The sequence below is a fragment of the Meriones unguiculatus genome, chromosome 1, assembly GCF_030254825.1.
Source record: "Meriones unguiculatus strain TT.TT164.6M chromosome 1, Bangor_MerUng_6.1, whole genome shotgun sequence".
Taxonomy (NCBI): Eukaryota; Metazoa; Chordata; class Mammalia; order Rodentia; family Muridae; genus Meriones; species Meriones unguiculatus.
The window spans coordinates 92828348-92853921 of NC_083349.1; the positions used below are offsets into that span (position 1 = coordinate 92828348).

Here is a 25574-nt window from a genome sequence, read left to right on the forward strand (position 1 = left end):
ATACTCCTGCATTCAACAATGAAAGAACTCTTTAAAAAGGTCATTCACCCAACCCTGCACTTCATCTTTTTAACATTTATTTATCTTTATTTTATGTGCATAGATGTTTTCCCTGCATGTATGTCTACGTACCAATCCAGTCCCCACAGATGCCAGAAGGGGGTGTCAGACCCCTGAACTGTTTTCAGACAGTCCTTAGTGGCTATGTGGGGACTTGGAATTGAGCCTGGGCCTTTGCTTGAGGAGCAGAGCTTTTCACTGCTGAGCCAGCTCTCCACACCCTCCTTCAACTTTTAAAGTGTGTGTGTGTGTGTGTGTGTGTGTGTGTGGGCATGGAACCCAGAAGACAATCTTGAGTATTACCCTCAGGATTGTCATTCACCTCCATTGGGTGGAGTTTTTCGCACTGGCCTGGAGCTCACCAGTTTGGCTTGGACTGGCTGGCCAAAGACCCCCAGCTCATCACCACCGAGATGGCAGCATTTATGTCAGTTCTGGGGACTGAATTCAGGTCCTTATGTTTGGGAGGTGGATGCTTTACCAGTGAGACAGGCCCCCGTTTTTTTGGTGGGGGTGGGGATGGCGGGACATTCACACACATGACTTGGCAGCCAGTGGCCTTTTCCCTTTTGGGTGCGGGGCCTACCATCTTTAAGAGACCTTCTGGGGCTCCGCATAGGCCTCCTCAGAGCTGCAGGAATACAGAGGTCACTAGAGCAATTTCTGTAGGTTGAAAGCCATCCTGAGAAGGAACAAGAGCCACATGAGAGATCCTGCTCTCAGCGGTTTCGGGGGTTGTGGTTATAGCTTTCTAAAGTATGACTGCTGGCTCAATAATGACTCAGGTATTTTTCTACCTCTGTAAAAAAAAAAAAATGGCAAATGAGTAAAACAATACTAGCTATAGTGTTACCAACTCAGGAACAGGAGCATTAGTCCAGGGGATATTCGACCCTTCCTGAGTATTTTATGTAACAATGCCTCACTAAACCAAAGCACATTAGCTGGTAATCCTTTGCTGCCCTGTCACTGGGTAAAAATACCTCCCTGCTTTTCTCACACGCAGGTTATTGAGTGATGTGAGGAGGGAGCAAGACTCAGGGTTGCTTGTACATGAGTCTGGCTTCAAGCCTGGGCTCCTTATCTTAAAGCCCTAGCTGCCTTCCTGGTTCAGAAAGCCAGGAGTGCTTTCTATTAGAAAAGGTGCTCCCCCCTTCCCTTCCCTCTCCCCCACTCACAGATGAGGGGTCCAAGCAAGTCCAGGAAGGCTGAGGCCTCCAAGGAGGCTTTTTTTTCTGTCTGTAGCTTCAAGGGAACCTGGCTTGTGCCCCTGAAAGAGGGCCACACATCCTGGGAAGTGAGAAAGTCTTGAGTCAGCAAGTGGAAGCAGCAGGTTCGCTGCGGGGACAGAAGCCATGGAGACCAAGGGCCTGGGCAGCACTTGAGAAGCTGAGCGGGCAGTTCCGCCAGCCCTGGGGCCAGGCTTCCCTGAGGTGAGGCAGCCAGACTGCCCTTGGCTTCGCAGAACATTCTCTGCCTGCCACCGAGGCTGCTTTAACATAAACATAGCCCCGGCCTCAGTCCTTTCTTCTAGACAGAAACACAAACTCTCCCCTGCGCTTTGTTGCCCTTTCTCCTGCTAGGGAGACCCACACAGCCTTTTGTAGGAGGCACCAGCCCAGAGAAAATTCCATCTGTGTGTCTAAAACCAGCCATGTGGGCGCCTTTGCATGGCACCTACCTGCCTTCAGTCACCTCAGTTTTAATTCAATTGTGTTATTTTCCAAAATAACCAGCTGGTCCTTCCAGCCACAGCCAGGCACGTTTCTGCCATAGGACCTTTGCACTGGCTGTGTCCTCTGCTTAGAACCCTTCTCCCCTCTGGTGGATGAGTGGGTCATCCCTTCACTTCCTTCATGGTTCTGCTCATATGTTACTGCCAGCTATTAGACTTCTGTGCTTTCCTTGGATTACAGCACACACACACACACACACACACACACACACACACACACACGCACAACCTTTCCTAACAGATCCACTTTCCTATACTTTGTGGGTCTCACAAAGTTGTCATCACACTCGATACCATGGATTTTAGCAGTCTGTCCATTGCATTTCTGAGATTATACACATGCTCTAGGCAAGCTGTTTTCCAGCTACTTTGTTCATTGCTGCATCTCTAACGAAACAGTGTTTGCATGTAGTAGACACACGGGTAACCACGTGTGCGGAACAAATATTTGCTTTCATAGCTCCTTCGTGGCAAACCACATAGTGTTTGGATGGACACATACCTACATACAGATGTTTCTCTGTGTCTATCTATGTGTGTAAGCATGAATGCTAACATCTGTATCTCTATGCATGTATTTACTGTATGTTCTGTCCAGAGCCCAGACTAGACACCTCATCTGGGTTCTTTCCAGGGTGCTAAACTTCCCCTGAGACAACCAATGTGAATTGTGGAAAAAAAAAATAGCAATGCCAATATTTTTTGTTTTAGTGGGTAAGTGACCAGAAAGCCATAAAGGACCTCAAAACTGAGAGTCAATGAGAAGATAGTCTGCCCACAGGAGGACACAATATATGATGTGCAATCCCCAAAGCATGCTTCCCCTCCATAAGAGAGCAGAGGGAACACCCTCCCCTTTGCCATCACTTACAGCTGTTTACTATGGGCCTGAGGCTAGTGGGTGAGTGCTGAGCTCAAGCTACGCCTGATGATCTTCATTCCAACTATACAGAGTAGGCAGTATCTCCCATCTAAGGACCACACTGTGCTTCAAAAACCCACAATGCATCTATAGGGAGCATTAAAGTGTATGAACCCTGAATTTTTATCTTAGGATGCTCAAGACACTAGTTTTTGTTGTTGTTGTTGTTGTTGTTTTCAAAGCAAAATTTCTAAAAGTCAGTGTGTTGTCTGTCAACCCCACAATGATTTAAACCAAGTCTTTACCTGCTGATGAATGGGCTGGACCATCTGCTGAGACCTGGTGGCCATTCTAGGTGGCCATTCTAGGCACATTAATATGAAACTTTAGGGAGCCCTGGATAATGCACTTTGAGGCTATAGCTCTCTGTAAATTGAAACACAGCCTTTAGGCTGAGGGATTGCCAAGCTCAAGGCTGTCCTTACACTGGTGACCCCTGAGGTATTCTCTCAGTAGGCTCCCTGTCCCTTCTGGGTCATAAGCAGGAATTCTATGACCCTCTAGATCCCAGGGTGACTGAAATGCCACCTCCTATGTCCAATCAATTTTGACTCTTCAGGCACCAGATCTCATCATATCCCAGTCTTCTTACTGCTTTGATGTGAATCTCAGAGAGAGAGAGAGAGAGAGAGAGAGAGAGAGAGAGAATGAGAGAGAAGAATGCTTCCCTAGTCTCAAAAGTCACTTGCTGGTTCGTCTCAGAGCTAACTCTCTTGGGGCAGGGGAATGGCTCAGTCAGTACTTGCCAGGGAAGTGTTGGGACCTGAGTTCCATCCCCAGCACCCTTGTAAAAAGCTAGGTTTCATGACCTTTTAATCCTAGTGCTGGGAAGCAAAGAAAGTGCATCCCTGAGGATTGATGGCTGAACAGCCCAATCAGTGAGCCTGGGGTCATAGTAAGAGCCTGTCTCTGAAAACAAGGTAGCTGGCTCCTGAAAAATGACATCTGAGGTTGTCCTCTGTCCTCTACATACACACCAGCTCCCAACAGAACTATCTCTCTCCAAGAAGAGGGTGACCAATTATCATGCAGCATTTCTTAAGGAATGGTTAACAGTGGCCTTACATCTAAAAATTCAAAGTTCTCCAGCCCTATTTAATCATTGTCTCCAAGAGTGTTTTGTTCATTGGCCACCACCTATTTTCTTGCCTCCCAGTCACCTCAGGAGGGGCTGGGCGATTTGGGCGCTTTTACTGGATAAACTGAAAACACTCAGGCAGTGATGATGTACTGGTGCTTGGAGTCAGATTGGCTGGGCAAGAAGTACTTTATGAAAGGGCCTGTAACCCTAGAAGGTCCTAATCAGGATGCTGGGAAAGGAACGAAGCTCTTTAATCCTCCCTGAAGTCTCCTCATTAAGAATGACTCTAATTGGTCATGGATAAAGTTTCTCTTCCAAGGCGTGTGCTTTTAGAGGTCGTAAGATTTCCCCTTTCCCAACTCAGCATCCACGGCCACAGCCTGCCAGTGTCTGGGAGCTTGAGAGGGAAGCTCTTTGCCAAAGAATCCATCGTGCCAAGGAGACAGGGAGTATGGCTTGGTGTAGCTCTCACAGAGCTACCTGAAGGGACAAGGCTTCCTTTCTGGAATTGGAGCCCCCTTCTTAGATGGGACAGGGGCAAACAGGGAGAAAGGTTCTGGAAGGCTGGAGTGAAGGGGCAGCTTGGCTACAAGCCAGGACAAGTACTCCAGCTAATTCACACCCATTTTAGGAGAGGGATTCTGGTTGTCTCTGAAGCAGCAGGGAGCTGGAGAGCTCATTGCAGGGGCGAAGGCTGCACCTTTCTCCCCGTGCCAGGAAGAGGAGAGGCAGGCGTCCTGCCCACCTCACAGGTGCCATGGAGAGAAAGTGAGCTGGTAACATGAAAAGGACTAGGGAACACACTGAAAGTTGCATGCGTGCTACACGCCAAGGGCTGTGTTAAATGGCAGGTGAAGCTCTAGTTCTCACTGTCATAATTTAGGGACAGTGTCTCCTATTACTTCTGCTCTGTAGAGGAAGACAGCAAGGTTGGTTAGTTTTCTTAACATCTGCTGGAAGTTTAAAAAAGAGGGAAAAAAAAAATCAGATCAAACAGAGACTTGAAAACTAAATGTCTAACCACAGTGAGTTAGTCCACTCCCAAGGAACTATGAAGAGATGTTAAAAAAAAAAAAAAGTGCTTCGATTCTCTTCCATGTTCATCCCCACTCTCTAGGAGGGATGATGTGCAGAAACATGTGCTGAGATGGGAGCCATCCTTCAGCTAATTTTAATTCCAGGAAGGATTTCTTATAGGTGTGGTCCCCATCTACATTACTGATGTGATATGTGTACATTGAGAGCTTACTGTAGCTACGTGGTCTCCCTATACACATACAAGATTTTTCAAAAATTGTATCTGCCTTTAGATGCTTAGAACTGAGTTAGAAAAGATAACTGCACACACAAATATGTTTATTTTATTATTGTTGTTGTTTTATGTAGCTCCAGCTGTCCTTGAACTCGCTATGTGGTCCAGGCTGTCCTTGAATTGACAGAGATCTGCTTCCCTTTGTCTCCCAAATGCCGGGATTAAAGGCATGCATCATCAAGCTCAGTTTGTGCACACAAATCTAAAAAGTCAGGTGTGAGGCACATTTGGGTACTAGTGAGAGGAGGGATATACAGATAGCAGAGAATCTGAGATGGATGGGTCTGTGTGAGAACCAGGATGGAAGAAGACTGGGGGATGTCAGGATAACTAGGTAGACAGGGCTGGGCCATTCAGACCAATGGGAACAGCAGGAGTTTATAGGCTGGAATGTCCAGGAAGCAAGGACTGAGATTACAAGCTCGGGTTAAAATCCAAGACAGATTGGCATCTTACTTTATTGGCTGAGTGGTGTCCCCACTTGCAGAACATGGTAGCAAAATTAGGCAAGCTATTTTGATCGGCTCTGAAAACTTCTTCCATGAATGAATGATTGCAAATAAAAATCTAAGTGGCCACCCTCCCAAAATCTGCTGTTTCTGTTACTATCCAAAACAGGATTTGAGGAAAGCACATTTAAACATGCATTACCATATGCACGGCACTTGCTTCCTCATCACATGGAGGGTGCTTGAAGTAAGGATAAATCAGTGTGTTTTGGTGCAAGGCAAGCACCCAGGTAAGTTCCCACCGACTAAAAGAGGGCATGCAAAATGAAGACTGTTTTGAGAAAGAAAACCATGCCGATTCTGTAGATGACAAAACCAACAAGGATTCTAGAAGAGTAACAAGGGAAAAAGTACTCCATGTAAGACGGAAGAGAAAGCAATGAATTCAGGAGAGAAAAGAGCAGAGATGGGGAATTCCTATTGGTTGGGCATAATTATAATTTGCTGTGAGAGGATCCCATGGCAAAGACCCCAGGGGATGTTAATTTCAGACCTGCTCCCCATCTAATGTATCACCCTGGAGGATGCAAGAGCTTTTCGGAAACACCAGCCGCAGGAGAGGGGGCAGACCTGGGGAATTCCCACAGTGAGTGTGCTGTTGAAATACCCAAGTGATTTTGAGAATTGTATCTTCTAGACACCCCACCACCACCACCACTGTCAAATGCCACTGCCTTGAGGTATTCTGGGATGACAGGAAATGTTTAAACCCAGCCAGCAAGCCAGAAAAAAACCCTCTAGAGACTACTGCTGTGGCCTTAAAGGACACAGGCATTGCTGTTAGACTGGTGAGAAAAAGCTGGATTTTGAGCAAGTCTACGGGAAGCCTGGGTGTGCAGACTTCCAGAAGCCATCTCCAGTAATGTCCTTCCCATGTGCTGAGGGGTGTCTGCAGTTCTGACCATCTTCTTAGATGAGGAAGCCACTAGGGAGATCACTGTCGCTGCATGATGTAAGCCCAGGAGGCAGTGGGCTAGGTCACCCCCACAGTTTTGCACAGGGAAACATCTTTACAGCATCTTAACAAACCTGTAGCTTAATGGGTTTACAGGATCTTCTAGTCTGGCTTTGGGGTGTCTTTCCCTCTTTGGGTCACAGGGAGGACATTTAGGCTCTGTGCAGTGTGGGAAATGCATGGCTTAGAAAGAGGGCTATTAGTTGCAAAGCCTTCTATCATAGGGACCCCAGAAAACCCCCTTAAGCATCATTTCCTTCACTTATTTTTTTTAATGCTGCAGGAGGAGTTTGGTATTTTTCTTGAAGTTTCCTTTTCCTGACTCTGTACAGGATGACGTAGCTGTTTACTTTAAGGCTCAGGAGTTAGCCAGCATTGTAAGAAAGCTGCCCCACCCCCGCCCACTCCCAGCCATCCCAAACACGCACAGAATAAGCTACTCTTTCCATGATGTTTTTGCAGAAAGTGTACATGAGCAGGCCGTCCCAGCTCTGCTCCTGCCTCCTGTCATAGGACCTATTACCTTCCCCCTGGCATCCAGGGATTGAGGGATGAAGGAGAAAGGATCAAGGTCAGTGAGCACAGAGGGTCCTCACTGGACATCTCCAAGGCACTTATGATGCTCCCTCTGCTGTGGAGCCATGCTGAAATACTCATCCCTACCTCAGTGTCATTATCCATGGGGGAAGGCGGGGAGATGAGACTGGCTGGTGAGGAAGAAACGGGCTCATGTCCATAAAGCCAAGAGCATATTACCAAAGGCAGCACAGGGGAATTAGAACAGCTGGGAAAGGGAGCTGGGACCACCTCAGTTCAAATTAGAGTTCTGACCCTGGTTAGCTCACGTTGGGGGAGGTATGCTACACTGAGCTTGGAAAAATGACGGACACATGGTAGGTGCTGAAAAAGTGTAAGCTTCTTGAAGTGACTCTCACACACTCAAATGTTATATTAGCTACTGGTGACACCAGGGAAAGGAGATATTGTCAACCAGCAGCTGGAACAGAGGTGGAAAGGTGGCAGGAACATGATCATACAGCACAAGTCAGAATTCAGAAGGGACACCCAACAATTAGGGCATTAAAGTCTATTTAATAATTTATGATGTAATTAATAGGTAAAATGCTAAGATGCTGATGGTTTTCAGAATACCTGCTGCCAAATAAAATGTCTGACTATATCTTCCTGGCTATAAAACATGACTTCAACAACATGGAGGAAAGAAGCCATATGTAGTGACACTTACTTATAAGTGTCCTATAATGGGTAGGTCCTCGAGTCTTAACTGTTCTTCCAGATTACCTTATCTGGTAAATTCCAGGCCAATAGGAGATTCATATAAACAAACAAACAAGTAAACAGTGACACTTGAGGTTGTCCTCTGGCTTTTATGCTGAGCACATGCACACGCGCACACGCGCGCACGCGCGTGCACGTGCAAACACACACACACACACACACACACACACACACACACCAACACAAAGGCATCTTATAACTTTCTACCCCAAAGGTATAGCAGGTGAGAAAGATTTCTTGCTGAGTCAGGGATTGTACAGAGTCAGAGAAGGCTGGACCACTCCTTAGGAACTCTCAGTCATTAAGAAATGGGGCACAGGGTTTGAGTTTCAGAGATGGTTCAGCTGTTAAAAGCACACACTGCTCTTACAGAGGACCTGAGTTTGGTTCTCAGTACTCAGGCTTCATAAACCACCTGTAATTCCAGGTCTGGGGATCTGATGCCCTCTTCTGGACTTCATGAGTATCTGCACTCACATGCACATACCCACACACAGACACCCATGATATACATAATTTAAAAATAAGATAAATATTTTTTAAGCAGCAGGAACAGACCCAGAGTAGGCTCAAGGTGATCCCCTCATCTCCAGCCCCATCTTGGCTTTGTCTTATGAGAAGCAATGGGACCATGCTCTTCCCTTTTAGCTATGCAGACCATAGAACCAGTTACCATACTTCCTGTTTTTGAGACAGCCCTCACTACGAAAGACAAGAAAATCAAAACTTCAGTGGCCTCCTAACCACATGCAGATACTGTCCTCTTTGAACTCCGATTGTATTGTTAGAATTTTGTTTGTTGAAGGCATGTCATTGTTTAAAATGTTAGGATATGAAAATGTGAATATGTTCTTCTCTTCCCTTCATTATTAAACTATCCCTTCAGCAGTGTAAGTAGAGCATACACAAATAGTTTTAGAACAATAAAAGACAAGAAACTGCTTTTCAGCTGTGATCTAACTTGAAAAATAGAACATGGATTATTATCTTAAAAGGACTGTCAGGCCTTCTGGATGTAGCCCTTACCCCAAGAGTAAGCACCATTTGGATTTTCCTGGTCCTCAGTGCCTTGACTTTCCAGATATTTATTTCCATCACTTATAGCTTTATCTCTAAATACTATGTCTGGTTTTGTCTGGTTGGGGACATTTGATGAAAATTCACCTACAGAATCATTCTGCAGGTATCACTATAGGATTGGTTCTCTTGTTCTATCATTGTGTAAGCTGTCGTCTTTATAATCATCAACTCATGGCTTAGGTCTCTCTCTCTCTCGCTCTCTCTCTATCTCTGTGTCAAATAGATTTATAAAACAACCATAGTCTCCCTAAACTATCCAAACACAGCAAACAACTGGATGCACTGGAAATCAAAATTGTCTACAACACTGAAGGGGCTGTGGCCAATCCCCCATTTTCATATTATCTTAACATCTTTGTGTCTGTTTTGGTAGCTTTAAACATGAAAGGACTACAGTCATCCTGCCAAGCAGGTAACGGTTCTCAAGCACCATATTCTGAATATTTTTGCATAGTTGTTTTCATTTGAGTGGGCATCTACTTAGCCTAGGCGAGCCCCAAATGTAATCCTCCTGCCTCTGCTTCCAAGGGCTGAGATAACAGGTCTACATTTTCATATCCAGCTCTGCATGCACTGTCTTTGTCCATGGAGCCTAAATGTCCTTTTTGTATGGACACGCTTTTACATTAACCTTTGAATGCTCTGCAGTGCAGTTTTCCATGTAGCTTTTCAAACATGTGCTCTCCCTGAATAAGTGCCACTGGGATCCAATGGGCTTTGAACTCTGTGATGCTTGCACACTGGTTACCCAACTTTTAAACGAACCTTAGTGTCCTCAAGGTTCTAGGAACTTTTCTCATAGAGCTGAACAGACTCCATCCTTCCTGGATTACAGATACATACCTATCAGTTTTAAAATGGACCCATCTACTTGCCATCTTGAGTGTTTGAAGGCCAACTCTGTTTTATCTATGACACCCACAAGGTGCTTACTTCCATTTTTACCCAGTGCCTGGGTGCAGGTTCTCGCTGGTTCCCATGGCACTGTGCTAGCTTTCCCCCTTCTAATTAATGTGGGTTTAAGGCTGTATAGATGAGCACGGGGTCCAGCATCCAGATGGTAGCCTCTGACCTACATGTAAATAGCCAGATCTAGTCTCCCATTCTATTCTTTCCACACAATGACACACCACACAGCAAGTCTATCTCATCACCGAGCCCTTGGGGGGTAGGGACCAAGGTTCTTAGTCCTGTGATAAGATAATGTCCTTATACAGAGGGGAGAGTGCCTCCAAGAGATCAGTTTTCTCCGACCTGTAGGACTGTGCTCATTTCCTCGGCTTGCTTATCTCTCTGACCTTGATTTTCTAGTATGAACTCTGTGGGGCAAATTTTCACAGTGAATCACTTCTATTCTCTGGGTCACCAGTACGAGTCCTACTTTGCCAGGTAGGTCAGAAGTTCTTGGACAAGAATTACATTTTTTCAATCCCTAGACTATCCTGATAGTGAACCAAAAAAAAAAAAAAAAAACCAACAACAACAAAAACAGGTGTTGGAAAAAATATTAGCTTATGTATACCAAAGCAGAAACGCTTCCTCCCTTGCGGCTGGCTCATGGTACAGGTTAGAGGTGTCTTTTAACACATCAGGTTTCATTTACTCCACTGAACACCTATACCTCATACATTTATTTATAATGGGAATTGACTTTGGAAGAGTGAACAATTCATTCTTGTTTATTATTTTTGCCAAATGGAGTGTTTCATCCCAAAACGTGGGAAGCTAAGGCAGGAGGATCAGGAATTCAAGGCCACTCAGGACTAAATGGAAAGTTTGAGAGTGGCCTGGCCTATATAACATATATCTATTTTAACAAAACAAAAGAACAAAAAAAGCCCAACAAATAAAACAGAAAAGAAAAAAACTAAAACAAACAAACAAGAAAATCCCCAAACAAGAACAACTTCACAACAGGAAGCACCTACCTGACACTCCCAAGTGTTGGAAAGGCTAATTCTGTATTTGTCTAATGCATACACCAGGTACCAACTTCCTGCGCTTACCCAGTATGGAGAGCACAGACTTTATGTAGTTCCCATGATGCTGGGCTATTTTGGTCCAGATTAATGTGGCTTCTAATAACTAATAAACTTCCTCAAAAGAATTATATTGGAGAAATATGACTACAGAACTGTTTCAACAATATAGTAGCATTTCGCTTGGTGATGACAGTATTTATATATTTATTTATTTTTACTAATAACATTGGTTAACCTAGAAAATGCCCATAAATTGGAGCATGGACAAGAGGATTCATTTAAGCTGCTGTGCCTCCAAACAAACAAACAACAACAACAACATTAGCCTGGGCTGCTTAAGTGCGGCAGACCATCAAGATCGAAGATCGCCTTCCGTGGCTACAGGGCAGACTGTATCGCGCTGTGCTTCCCTTACTCCTTTTGGAGGGTAGGGTCTGGAGAACAACCAACCAGTGAGGCTCAAAGCCAGCCCTCAGGCTAGCAGGTCCAGTGCTACCAGGCAGGTCCAGGTAAGGAGCTTAGCTCCCTAGCAACCTGAACACAAACGTCCCTGATAAAGCAGATTACACACTGCTGATGAATCCCACATGGATGCCCTACTGGCCCAGCAAAAGAGCTCATTTTTACATCCACCCGAACTACGGGGGCTGATGGAGGAAATTCTTTTTGCCTGGGATCCATCCTTGTGTTCTCCCTAGAACATCATGGTGAAAACAAAATGTTCCAGTGGGGGTGGGGAGATGCAACTTCCTATTGGCTCTGCCAGTGACATCCTCATTCCAGCAAGAGAGGGTCTGCTTCTCCTCTCGCTTCCCAGGTTCCACATTAATTGCCCAAGATCCCAGCCCTAAACAGTCATCCCAGAGGCCCCTGGGATCTATGCATACGGAGTTGGACTACACCACTCTAAATAAACCAGCTGACATTTCAGTTACATATTGTCCTCTTGGGATTCTAGTTTCTGTTCGCCAATCCTCAGGACTCTGAGTGGTCGGGAAAAAAGAAGCTTTTGGAAGCCAAATAACTGGGTTTGAATTCAGGCTCTACTGCTTTCTGCTGTGTGGCCTCTCTTTGCGATGACACTCCTATTTCCTGGGGTCACATAAAGATGGAGTTAGCAGTATTTAAATTGCTTGAAATTGACCTTGGCAATTTGGAGTACTCTGTGAGTTGTTGATTATAGTATCATCACTGAGCCAATAGTGACTGAAGTGGAAGAAGAACACTAGCTCACCTAGAAGACCCTTCTCTCCAATGTTCTTAACTAGAACCAGTAACCATCTATAACAAAATGCCCATGAAAATCAACCAAAAGGGGGCAAGATTTATTTGGGCTCATGGTTTCATCCCATGTTCACCTGGCACCATTGCTTCTGAGCCTGTGGCATTGTGAGGTCATGCCAAGAGCAGGTGGCGGAGTGGAGGCATACCTCATGGTGGGCAGGAAACTTAAAGTATGAATAAGGGGCTGGGGTAAGATATGTCTCCCCAGGGGTAAGATATGTCTCCCCAAGGACCCTCTCCCTTCTGTGAAGTATCACCTCTGGAGTTTCTATCATCTCCTAACAGCCTATTGAACTGAATCTAGAGCCCTCAAGATCCAGTCACCTTCCCAATGCCCCACCTCTGAACTTATTGTGTTGAGGACCAATCCTTCAATACAGAAGCCTCTGGGGAAACACTTCAGGTCCACATAATTATATGATCTATTTCCGTATTGGTGAGATGATCCCCAAATGTGACCTTCCTTGGGGACAAGAAAGAGAGAGGCTTCCACAGAAATTCCCTGGTATCTGGAGAATGGACAAGGGTATTCAAGAAGCCCCTCCTCTGGGGGTGTGTGGCTTGTCTTGGTCCAATTTGAACTACGGGCTGAAAAATCTGAAAGACAAGCTCCCTATTTCACCAAATATGTGACTTTCATATCAATCAGCTGTTACTCCAAATGTATAACTAGACCTTATGATTAAGAAACAAAATGGCAGACACAGCATGTGTCCTCTTAACTGGATCAGCTTCTCAAAGAAGTGGGTCGATACTCTCTCGCTTGGTGGTGCCCCCCTCATTGCGTACAATCAGACGAAGAGCTTGGGCCACAGCTGTTGTCAACAATATGGGCTCAGGCTGGGAAATAAGTAGCCCATTGTTTCTCTTTATGAAACTGGCTGGTGTGCCCAGAGGTCAAGTAGCCTAACAGTCATTTCTCAATTCTTCTTCGTCTGATGAACACAAACACGCCCAAGAGAAGTGTAGCAGTGAGAAACACAGCGAAGTTCCAAGTCCAGTTGGGGTCTGTCTGTACCAGTGACACCAGAACTCTTAGAAGGAACCAACAGATTTTTTTTTTTCACCCGCTGCATATGAGAAACTGTGCTGTGCTTTAATTAGACAGCTATAGTTCTTCATCATGCAGCTTCATATGTAGGATTCTTAGTCACTGAGAAGATTTTGAGTTGAAACTGTGATTAAAAAAAATAATAATGGTCTTGGACTGGGCGGTGGTGGCTCATGCCTTTAATCCCAGCACTTGGGAGGCAAAGGCAGGCAAATCTTTCTGAGTTTGAGGCCAGCCTGGTCTATAGAGTGAGCTCCAGGACAGCCATGGATACACGGAGAAACCCTGTCTCAAAAAACGAAAACCAAGCAACAACAACAAGAAGGGTCTTGTAGTCAGGCCTGGGCTGAGGTAGGAAATTGTACTTAATTGAGCTTTGGAAAAGAAACAGTAAACAGAAGGCCTATCCACTGAGCATCTTATCAGTGTCTTCATCCCATTCATGCCTTTGCAACAGGTCAGACTAGAGTGGCCTTATTGTGGGCTCCTGGTGAATGTCACATTCACAGCATCTTAACGTCAGATTTGGATGAGATCTCAAATCACATATTCTGAGTTCCCTCATGGCCTGTGCCATATTTGATCACGATGGGCAAATCATTGCCCACAGAAGTGTTTCTGGACAAGCCTGTAGGCAGCAGCCAGAGCTCGAACGGGCATTCTTGACACACAATGTTCTCGTTCTGATATGTCCTGGTTTCTACAAATCAATAGGGTACTGTGAACTCAAATACCTAGTGTGCTGTACCCACCAGCTGGCAAGGTCTTCAAAGCCAGGGGTTATCTGAAATATCAGAGCCCACTGGAACAAGAAGTCCAGGCTTTGTGAGGAAAGGCCATTGCTTTGGCTGAGAACTTTCAATAGACAAGGCAGAACCTTCTCCCTGGCGTGCCCCATGTGACTCTCTCTGTAGAAAACATCACACCACTATCAAAATTCAATACCAATCTAAAAATAGACATTCTAAAAAAAGAGGTAAATCCTGAAATCCAATAGATAGGGGTGCTGGGGAAAGATTAAGAGGGCTGACGTCAACCACAAGGAAACTGGCTTTGTTTGGTCAGCAGGTTAGATAACTTTGGCTTCTAGTTTTAGATTTCTAAGTGAAACTTTTCATTTGGATTAGGAAATGAGCAATTGACAATGAAGCGTGCCTGTCACTGACCACAACTGACAGCAGCCTACACTCACCCAGCTCATTCAGTCCTGAGCTTCCCCACTGATAGGCCCACACTAGTCAGAAGAATGCTATTCCTTCTTCACAAGCAGACTTCTAGATACAGAGGAAAATGAAAGAGCCTACGTCAAACTTCCCGTGAAGACCTCTCATGGGCTCTGGGATCCTGGGTTATTCCTCTGATGTCCCTGCTTCTCATTCATGTGTCACATGAATTAAAGAGAAGAATGAGAAGCAGGGACAGTGCTTTCTAAATCACCACTGCCTAGAACATCTTTAAAGAGGTCTCTTTCAGAATGAGTCTGGACTCTTGCTTGACCTTGTTAATAGTTTCGGCATTTACCCAGAGTCTCTTCTATGACGTTGCCTTTCGCACAACTTCCCAGTGTAAATTTGTTGTTTCTAGACATTCTGGCATTCAGGATCTATTCCCATAAAATCTCTGCCTCCCTAAAACTCTGCCCCATCTCAGCAGTAGCCAGGCAGAGTCTCTTCCCCTAGGATTCCCCATAGTGGCCCTCCTTGACTCCAGGAGGCAAAAGTGGGTGCTGTGATCTGAATCCCAGCTCTGTCTTGCTAGAAATGTTCATGTGAAGCTGGACAAAGCAGGGCTGCTCTGCCTGATGGGAAGAGTGGACAATGGAGGCCATCCTGTCACGACATGCATGGGGTCTGTATGAGCACCCACCCACACACACTACCTCAACTGAGGTACCTCTACAAAACCTAGTTTGAAAAGTAGCAGCATTAGAATAAACAAATAGCTTAGAAGAATGAGTAAGTATACTCCTTCGTGTTGGAAAATGTGCCAAACACACCCACTTAGAAGAACACACACACACACACACACACACACACACACACACACATGTGCGCATAAATTAATGGCATTTAACACATGGTCTATACTGTGTCAGAGCCAGTGTATTATTTTGTAAGCTACAATCAAGTTTATATCATAGAAGTGAGAAGTACAGAGCAGGTGGTTCTATTTCTAAGAGGCCAGGACCAGCTCTCACCAGGTAAAGATGAGTTAGAACCTTCCAGCTGGTTTCAGGTTAGCCCTGCTAGAAGCAAGCATTTGTGGCCACCTTCAACCTCCAGTGCAAAACTTCTATACTAGAGCTATTACATAGTCTAGAAGCCTAGAAGTCACATAGCTGAAGATTACTGAGAAAAAGGAGAATAGAAATTCTCTATGATGGATGCCAATTTTAGGAATATATGTATCAAACATGTGTTATCTTTAAAAATCAGGAAACCCACATAATCATTGTTCTTATAATAATCATTTGAATTATTCTTTCTCATCCTTTTAGAATTTTCCAAAAGTTCTACAGAGAACAAATATTCTTGTGTTTGCACTGTGGGGCATGACTTTAACCCCAACACTTAGGAGGCTGAGAAAGTGGATCTCTATGATTTTGAATCCAGCCTGGTCTATGTACTGAGTTCTGAGCCAGAAAGGCTCAGAACATAGTAAGATTCTACCTCAGAAACCAAAACCAAAACAAAGCCCAGTGTCTGGGAACTAGAATGAAGGCAGCCCTTTCCACACTGTACCACAATGAGCATGCTCCCATGAGGTAAGATCACGACCTCCCCTGGCTACCACTACATCCCATGACAGGAAATGTGGTGCGTCATGACATGGCACATAGTAGGAGGTCAACATACCATGACTGAATAGCCCACTGTGGATGAGGCAAGACTTGCAAAGCCCAGGGGGCTGGCTGGGCAGCTAGCCAAGGCAAAACGACAGGCTCCAGATTCAGCGATCAAGGCCTTGTTTCAAATATGAAACATGATGGATACTCCAAACCTATCTCTGGTTTCGCATGTTCAGGGGCAGGTGACCATACCTGCACACAGGTGTGTAAATGTGCATATAACCCCATCTCCAGAGCAAAGGTATTGCTTGTTGTTGGGTTGGTTTGGGGGTTTTGTTTGGTGGGTTGATCTTTCTCTTATTGAGTCATCTTATATAGCATAGGGTGACCTCAAACTTTCTATCCTTCTGCCTCAGCCTCCAGGCCTGTTCCAAAGATGATAAATATTATGTCCATTTGTCATAATGAAAAAGTGGAAATAAAGAAGAGAATGATCAAACTTACCTCACGGTAACATGGAAGAAGATGAGCTAAATGGAGGTCTTTGAAGGCAAGTCTTCAAGTCAGGCTTTAGGTTTCCTTACATGCAGAGAGGTCACCTAGTCTAACACACTCTAGACTAAGAGGCAGCACTCCTTCATGTCTGTTGTGGGGCCAGAGCACAGGAGCAAAGTGGACTCCATCGCCTTGCATTTCACTAAAGAATGGGTCTTTGCTTTAAGACCTGAGTGACAGCCTTCTGCATCAGCCTGGTGGCATGAAGCATTCCCACCTCTGCCCCTCCATACACACATCCCTTAGTCCTCCTCAGGGCAGCAGAGATTACTCAGTAGCTTTAAACACTGACCCTCCTGTGAGAGTCTCCAGAAGCCTTCCTCACTTGTGAGTCACAGGGCCACTGACCATGTGAACTGGCCAGGCAGGAGAAATGGCATTGTTGCCTAGCACCATCACATAGGGTGATCTTCAGCCCCAGGGAGACATGTTTCCAAGCCTTAATCACTTGGGTAAGCTGTTATGCCATAGGTCACACAAAGCCCCAATAGTTCACAAAGATACAATTCAATTATACCTGCTAGAGATTACCAACCCTATCACTACTCACAACCTTCCACCAGCAAGCAAGCACATTGACTCCCCCCACCCCACCCCATCCCGTGGGCCACTAATCCAAAACAACCCACAGGACTGAACATCTCAGGCTTTTTTTTTCTCCAGAAACAGCCACCAAAAGGATGAAAATCCCCCCAGCTCCCCTCAGGCCCTGCGACCTCCAAGATCATGTGGTCTAGCAGGACCACAGTCCACAATTCAGCTTGCTCTTTCCACTCTCTTAGACTCATCTGATTTTATTAGATTTGCCATCTCATCTTAAAACTCTGCCAGTCACGTATTCCTGCCACCATTTTTTTCTTTAGGTTTTGCTATTCTGTTAAAAGTCAAAACAAACATTAGAGTTCCTTGAAACTACAAATTCTCTCTTCTGTTGTCAACACTTGCTCTGGGCAGCTCTCCTCATGCCCACAGAAGTGATTAAATCACATTTGAAAAACATCTTCGGTTGCTTTTTAAGGATTTTCCATGCTGTGTGATCCCCAGGGCTGGAGGGAGGCTGGCCAACGGAGATCCTGCAGGAGCTCAGGCCTGTTTCCTTCAAAGCAAAGTCCTCCAGGATTTGGCTTCCCAGGCCTGGCAGGAAATGCCAGAGGGTGGGGGACGGGTATAGAACTGCAAGTTTTAAAGAGGCAACACCATGGGTGAAACTGTTCAAGTTAGGTTTTGTGGGATCCAGTTGGAAGAGATGGTTTTGCAACGGGGAGCATAAAATACAAACAGAGTCTAACAGGGCCTGGGAATTTTAATTTTCTGTTAACCACAAAATCAAAATAAAGCTACCTCTTGGGGTTCTCTAGCTCTAGCAGCCAATGGAACAGGCAATTTCTTAAAAAGTAACTTCACCAAGCTCTAACCTAGAGCAGGAAGGCCATGCACTTCAGAGTCTAGGAGGGAACCTCAGGCTCTTAAAGAGGGTTCACAGTACCGCTGTCCCTTTCTCATCAACCTCCAATTTTGCAAGAACTTATTTTCCTTACTTTCTCAATATGTACTTCCTCCTCCCAAACTTCACCTCTTTCCTTGTGTCATTTTCCCACAAATAATCAGGACACAGGAGTTGTGAAGTCTAGTGTGGGGAGAATGTCAAATGAAATCTAGAAAGAATTTTGGAGCTATCTCTTGGCACCTATCTTCTTCCCAATGCTAACCCTACTTCAAGGTCCAGTTCTGTAGCTGCTCTAGCCTGATTCAGCTTTTCTACAAAGCCAAAGGCACACAACGCAGCAGGATCTCAAGTGAAGCTCTGAATTTGACCGAAATGTAACTTGTGGCTCTACTGACTGCCCTATCTGAGCATCCTTACTAGCACTGGAAATCGGGAGTCATTTCATTTGTTTCTCCTCTTCCACAGCCTAGGAAAAAAGACTGCAGCACACTCCTCACCAAGAACAGAATGTCTTGTACAGAAAAATCTCAAGTCACTATTTGAGTCTGTCTTGCTCCCTCAGTGGGCTGCAGCCACCAGACTTGAGTGGACCATTATGGTCAATGTCAATGGCTTTGCATAGACATCATCATTTATTGCCACATAAGACACAGCACCTTACTTTACACTCTTCCAAGCTCTACCTGCCAGCCTATCCCTGGCACACAGCTTAACGCATAATCTGCGAGGAAATTATCCAAGCAGTTTCCAAAACACCTATCCCCCACCCCACACCCTATATACTATAAAGGTTGAGTCTATTAGCTTTCTAGTGCTGTGATAAACACCATGACCAAGGCAACTGAAGAACAAAGAGTTTATTTGTGCTTATGGCACCAAAGGGTTACAGTCCACAATGTAAAGACATGGTTGCAGAAGCAGGAAGCTGAAGGCTCAGGTCTTAAGGAGCAGGCAGGAAACAGAGACAGCACACTGGGAATGGTGAGAGGCCTCTAAACCCCAAAGCTCACCCCCCAGTGACATAGTTCCCTCAACAAAGTCACACCCCCTAAGCCTCCTTAAACATACCACCAACCAGACCAAGCATTTAAACACCTGATCCTATAACGGTCATTCTCATTCAAACCACCACACTGAGGCTCACCCCAAACCGGACTTAGCACGGCTATTGCTCTGCATGTTCTAATCAAGGGTGAGACTCTGCATGTTCTAATCAAGGGTGAGACAACAATCTTGACAGGATTGAAACAGGTCTTTGTGGTTTTGATCATGCTTGAAAATCTTAGTCAAAACCACAAATTTATGGTGGCCGAGGAATGGTACATTTTCAGGAAAAGCATCATGAAAGCAAGATTGAATATTGACCATGGAACGCAGCTGCCCTTCCTGCTACCAGTCCTGCCCAAATCTCAGCCTTCAAAAGCACCTTTGCTGCACTAGACCCTGAAGAACAGCAGCTCTAGAATCCTCTTGGTTTTAATGTCACTGAAACACTAACAATGTTAATTTACTGCAGAAGTATGAGCCGCCAGCTCTGTACCCAGTCACCCAGTCACCCTTCCTCAAGAGAATCCGTGTTCTGCTGACCCCACACACAGTGCCTACGTCGATCAGGAGAAGAACAGCCACCCTTTTAAGCCATAGCTGTTGGCCAGGAAAGGACAAGCCAGTTTTTAAAAGTTAAATATGGGGTCTTTAAGACAATTCTTCATAAAGGTCCTTTTATTAGTAAATCAATGTCCTATAGTAAGATTAAATGATAATTTATTAAGAAAAACATTACATAATGCTATATAAAACAAGTGTCAACCTGCTCCTGTGACTTAACCTAGCTGACACTGGCCTAAGGGGAAAATAAGAAAATCTCTGAAGTGCAGAGGAAGTCTGTCCTCTTTCCTGCGACTACCTAGACCCTCAAAACCATGCCGGTTCACTTATTCTGCCCAAAGCAAAATTCATGTTACCTTCAGTGCCATTTTGTGTTCCAACCAGAAACCTTGACTTTGACACGCATGTTTGAGCATGCATGACATGTTCAGTGCATGTCTTCTCATTCAGTGCATGTGCCCTTTCTCATTTCTGTATCTATCAAGTAGCCCTTCAGCTGTGGCTTCCAAGTGTGGCTTTCCATATGTAGGAACCCCACAGAGCCTTCATGACCAGACCCGGCTCTTTCAGGCTCCTGGACCTTCTGACCACACGTTCAAAGAAAGAATGGTAATGGGGCTTCCTCCATACACAGCTACCTCAGTCAACAAGAAACCCCCAAACAAACAAATACAAAACAAACAAACAAAAACCTGGCGATTGGATCTCTGACACTTTTTCTCAGTGGTACTAAGAGAAAAGTAGATTAAGTGGGTTTTGTTGTTCTTATTGTTTTGAAGACAAAACTCAAAAAACTTCCATGCACCTGACTGACAATATGCACATGGTGGATGTGAGCCCATGTGCTGAGACCACGGACAAGAAAGACATCTGGTTCCTGAAACATTGCAATCTTGAGTTAAAAGAGTCAGACACAGTGGCTCATGCCTGTAAGGCCAGGACTCAAGATTCGGGAACAAGGTCATCACAAGAGTCAGGCCAGTGAGAACTGAACTTCAGAATGAGGTCCCGTCTCAAAAACAAAAATACAACTGCCAAGTTATAATGGCGGGGGGGGGGGGCGGGGAGCAAGCTGAGCCGATCTCTGGACTGCTTATCACACTGGACTCTGCATTTGTACACACACGTGAACTCACACCAACCTGTTGTGGCATTACACAACACAAATTTAAAAGAAAAATGAGCTCTAGCCACCCAGTCCTGGGCTTGCTCGAGAAAGAAACAGATTCTTATGAAATGGGGGTCTCTGAGGACAGTTTCACAGGCAGAGCAACCCTGGTGTTCCTGAAGCCACAGAACGGTCAGGCATTGTCAGGAGCTCCCCATTTCTGAGGAGATCAGAAGGAGAGGAAAACTTTCCTAGACCAGTGTTGCTCAATGGGGACTAGGTGTGGGATGTCGGGCAACAGTGGGTTAAACTAAGGTGATCTTTCTATCTTTCTTCTCCACTGCAGGACTCTTCAGGGACTCTGGTCAACAATGTGTCCTGAGAGCCCTGACAGAAGCATGGGCCATGGAGTTCTCTGTTCTTAAAGCTCCTCAGTTAACCAGGGCTCTCAGAACCAGCCTTGGGGACACTGCAGCAAAGAGAGGGCCCGACTAGGATCTTCTCCACCAGGACCTAGCATATGGGAAACACTCAATACAAACAGAATAAAAGGATTCTGAATGACAAGAATAGTTTTCTTAATTCTGAGCAGAGGGAATGACGCTTTGGACAACATGGCGGTGAGAGCATGCCAGAGAGCCAGAAGTCTCACGGGTGAGGCGAGCGCCCCAGTTTGTTCATCCTGAAGCAACCCTCCCCTGCCTAGGCTCCCGGCAGGAACAGGAAGGAGTCTGCATTAAAGCTGTCTTTGCCTTCCAAAGAACCCAAACACTACAAATCCATAATGCATGCTAGAAGACTTCCTCCCGCACGCATCTCAAAACTGGAAAATAAAATAAGAATGTTATGATGAACATGTGCTTTTTTTTCCCCCCCTAAATATAATGCCAAACCAAATGAGGTGGGAGCGACAATGTGCTAAAAGATCTTCGTCCCTTGACTGCCACCTGCCGGCAGCCAGGCACCCATCCGGTAAACTTTACAATACTTGAATCTCGCTGTGGAATTCCAAGCATTTGCTTAGATTCAGCATCTCTTATGACGTCAGACAAGTAAGAAGGATTTTTGCTTTTGCTTTCTTTCTTTTTTGAGGGGGGTGGGGTGGGGGTGGGAAATGAAAGCAGCCCAGAAGTGATCTGACTGATTAGAAAGTTAGGAGCCAGAGCAGGGTACACACCATATCTGTTGGTTTTTCCAATGAGTCAACGCGAGGGTTAGCCGTTTGGCTTTGTGTTGCTACTATTTGCAAAGTGTGCTATCGATCTTCCGGTCCCTGCCCAAGTGCACACTGAGTGGAAAAGTCCCATGCCCTTAAAGAAGATTGCGTTTACCCCTCTCTGAAGGGGTAAAATCTACTCTGCCATACGCAGTGTTGGAGGGAAGCCCGCAGAGGGTCAAAACTTGCTTTCTGACAGTTGAGATGCAACGTGCTATGCTCCACAATACCATCCAAGCGAGCCGGCCAGTCCTTTCGCAGGCATACCTTAGTCTGGAAGCAGCAATAAAGTTGGGTTAGATAAGGGTGTTTCCGTGCCAGAGCCAAAATCCTCTTCTCCGTCATTGTGCAGTCTACATCATCATCCTGGAGGATGACATCTTTCTTTAAGACCTTCACAGCGTATACTTCATCTTTGCCCTTGAGTTCCGCCAGCATAACCTGCAATCGATTTTAACCATCTGGTCAGTCCAAGCGCAGACAGAATCAAGCAATGATGCTAACTGCTTTTTTTTTTTCCTTTCATTTTGAATGAAGATGCTTAGGAAATTAATAATTCAAATGTTTAGGGAAACTACCCAGCCTAATTCAGCTCTGGCACAGTGCTCAGGGGTTATGTAGTTATTCATGTCTTTATCTGCATTAGTGATACTGTAATTATCAGAGCACAGATAGAGCATGCTTCTATCTCTTTCTCCCTTCTACCCTCCTCTGACTTTCCCCCTTCTTTCTTGACAGTTCACTCATGTAGCCCAGGCTGGTCTCAACCTCATGGCACTTCTGCTGCAGCCTCCCAGGTGCTGACAGCATAGGTGTGCACCCACCACACAGCAGGAGAGGACTTTCACTAGAAGTGACATACGTACTTTCCTACAAGAGGTCCATCATTACCATGACTGCTGGTACTCGGTTAAAAAGTAAATGCATGGTAATTTATTCTGTTATCTCCATGTTAGGAACTTAAATTATATCAAATTAAGTACTATATAAAGTTACACTGGGTGCTTTTGGACACAGTTTAAATTTCTCTTTGGCATTACAACAGAAACTGTCAAAACTAAAGGGTTAAACATTTTTCACGTTTTACATTTTTTAAGAGGGCTAACCATTTTAGTGTGTAGTATATATGAGCAGAGGCTGCTTTCACTTATAATTTTTTGTTTGTTTGTTTGCTTTCTCTTACTTAACAAGTGGGAGATATTATCTTGATTCTGTTTATAACTTGCAGCCAACCTTTCTGGAATATTTGTTTTCGAATCAATTTTATTTTGGGGAGAGTTACTTTTCGGGGAGAGTTACTTTTCTCTCTGTCTAATTATTTGCTGGCTTGTGTTATTTCTCCTAAGTTGGTTCACATATGATACGCAAAGACAAACCTATTGCTTTCTGCACAAGCATCCCATGCCTACCTCATGGCGATCTGTTGTTTTCTCTATCTAAACATAACCCTTTATCTTTGCAGACATAAACCTGCCCTGCGTTTGTCATTATGGTTTCTTCCACAGTTCTGCAGGTGAAAACACAAATACTTCCCCTGATGAGCTAATGGGTAGGCCTATTTTTCTTAACATTTGCCTATCAGTTCATATTTTCATTTATCTCCAATAGACACAGGCCATTCTCCTTTTGGCTGATCCTGAAGTACACTATTCCAAAGTCCCTGTCAAACTGAAAGAGCATAACCCAAGGAACTTGAAAGGTTGAAGATTCTATTACCCACAAAGTTCAGCCTGTAAAACTTGCTCAAAAATACAGCCTGAGCTGCGTGAGATGGTGCAGGCCTGTAATCCCAGCACTTGGGGAGGCAGAGGCAGGCAGATCTCTGTGAATCCTAGGCCAGCTTGGTCCACAGAGCAAGTCTAGACAGCCAAAGCTACATAGGGAAATCCTGTCTTGAAATATATGTGTGTGTGTGTGTGTGTGTGTGTGTGTGTGTGTGTGTGTGTGCACGCGCGTGTCCTATACACTAGGCGCAGTGGTGCACGCCTGTAATCCCAGCACTCAGGGAGGCAGAGGCAGGCAGATCACTGAGGCCAGCCTGGTCTACAAAGCAAGTCCAGGATAGCCAGGGTTACACAGAGAAACCCTGTCTAGACAAAAAGAGAAAAAATACAGCCTGTAAAACTGTATTGTGATGGCTGTGATTTTGCCTAAGAAACTATGGTCAGAACTCAGCATGGTCAGAACGCCTGTCCTGCCTACATCACATGTAAGCCTGGATGCTCTGAAAATGTTCGTTTCCCTAGAATCTTGCTCAAACTCAACGCAGCCTGCTCACAGCCTAAGCCAGGGTTATGCCTAGACAAGAGGCCTGGGATCTATTTCTTATTTAGCTAGTTTTTAAAGAAAGTGATTGCTTCAGCAGTTGCCATCTGAGTAAATTCCAGTTACTCCCACCAGGTGCTCCCAGGACAGATGGGGCAGGTGAAGGTCCGAAGAGCAGGGCCTGTGCCTCGGGCCTTCCCTCAGAATGGCCCTGGAACGATGGACTGGGCCTTCAGCTTGGCCAGCACACTGCTTCCTGGAGCCCAAGACACATGAGAGTGCCATGACTCCGAGAGCTGCCTGGTCCCCAAAGCAGGCTCTCTCCGTAAGGGCCCCAAAAGGCAAGTCCCATTGTCCCCCAGGGAATGTGTTTTAAGAAGGACAAGAAAACAGAAGTCTGACTCCCCAGTTTCCTGGGCTCTTTGTCTTCCTAAAATCAAATCTTTGCCCCCATGAGGAGCTTGATGCGGCAGAGAATGGGGGAAAATGTCCTCAAGGACAGAGGCTCCAGATCCACATGATTATCTAGTTCTTTTGTCACATGGAGAGGAAGAGCAGAACATTTAGAAAGCATCAGGAAAATCAGTGAAAGGACATTCATCTTCCTGCATGGTAAGGTTGGCTCTGAACCTGGAGTTCAGCGAGGGCAGGGGTTAGAGTCCATGCTCAAAGTCATCCTACTGAGAGGGCAGATGGCTCTCTGAAAAGGAGGAAACATTCAGAGAGGCTTGATGGTAAAAAGCAGAGCCCATGCCAAACACATGAAACCACTCAGTGCGCTCCCTCCTTCCCCTCACCCCCCCCCCCCTTCCATTTGATAAATGAGAACAATGGAATCCTACAGAGAAGAAGTGCCCATATTACACAGCCAATGAAGAACAGAACCGGGGCACCCATTGGCCAAGGAAAGAAAAGGTTACAAGACGGGGTTGGACTGCCCACCACAGAACCAGCACCACTATGCATATGTGCCACAGACCTTGCCAAAGCTGCCTTTGCCCAACACCTTGATGAAGTTGAACTCATCCAGGCCCAAACGTTTGGCCTGGCCTTGCCGGACTTCACCGTTCTCGCCGGGGCTTGCCAGCTGGCCGTCAGGAGAAGACGAGGCTCGGTGCTCTTCTCCCCGGTTGTCGAAAGACAAGGCCTTCCTGATGTTGTTTTCAAGTTCTTTTAGTTCTAGAATCAAGGGTAAAAAGATATGAGATTAGAACACAACTTACAACTATTTACATTAAGACTCGATATGCAGAGCCTATGAGCTCTCAACCTTCCCTCAGTTCTTCCGAGAGGCAGAGCCAGGGGCAGCCTGTAGAT

At 45.4% G+C, this 25574-nt stretch overlaps 1 protein-coding gene and 1 long non-coding RNA gene across 3 annotated transcripts in view; one reads left to right on the forward strand and one right to left on the reverse strand.

The window, feature by feature from the left end:
* The window catches only part of Prkce (protein kinase C epsilon), a 482657-nt gene that overhangs the window by 144528 nt on the left and 312555 nt on the right, over window positions 1-25574 (reverse strand). For both annotated transcript variants that reach the window (XM_060363396.1, XM_060363401.1), the window contains exons 9-10: window positions 25237-25436; window positions 22260-22433 (exon numbers count right to left, since the gene is read on the reverse strand). In XM_060363396.1, coding sequence (XP_060219379.1) covers window positions 22260-22433; window positions 25237-25436 — 374 coding nt within the window. The remainder of the gene's footprint in view (window positions 1-22259; window positions 22434-25236; window positions 25437-25574) is intronic.
* Window positions 20847-21630, forward strand: LOC132646266 (uncharacterized). The gene is made up of 2 exons (XR_009584377.1): window positions 20847-20968; window positions 21123-21630. It is a non-coding gene; the product is annotated as an uncharacterized LOC132646266 (long non-coding RNA).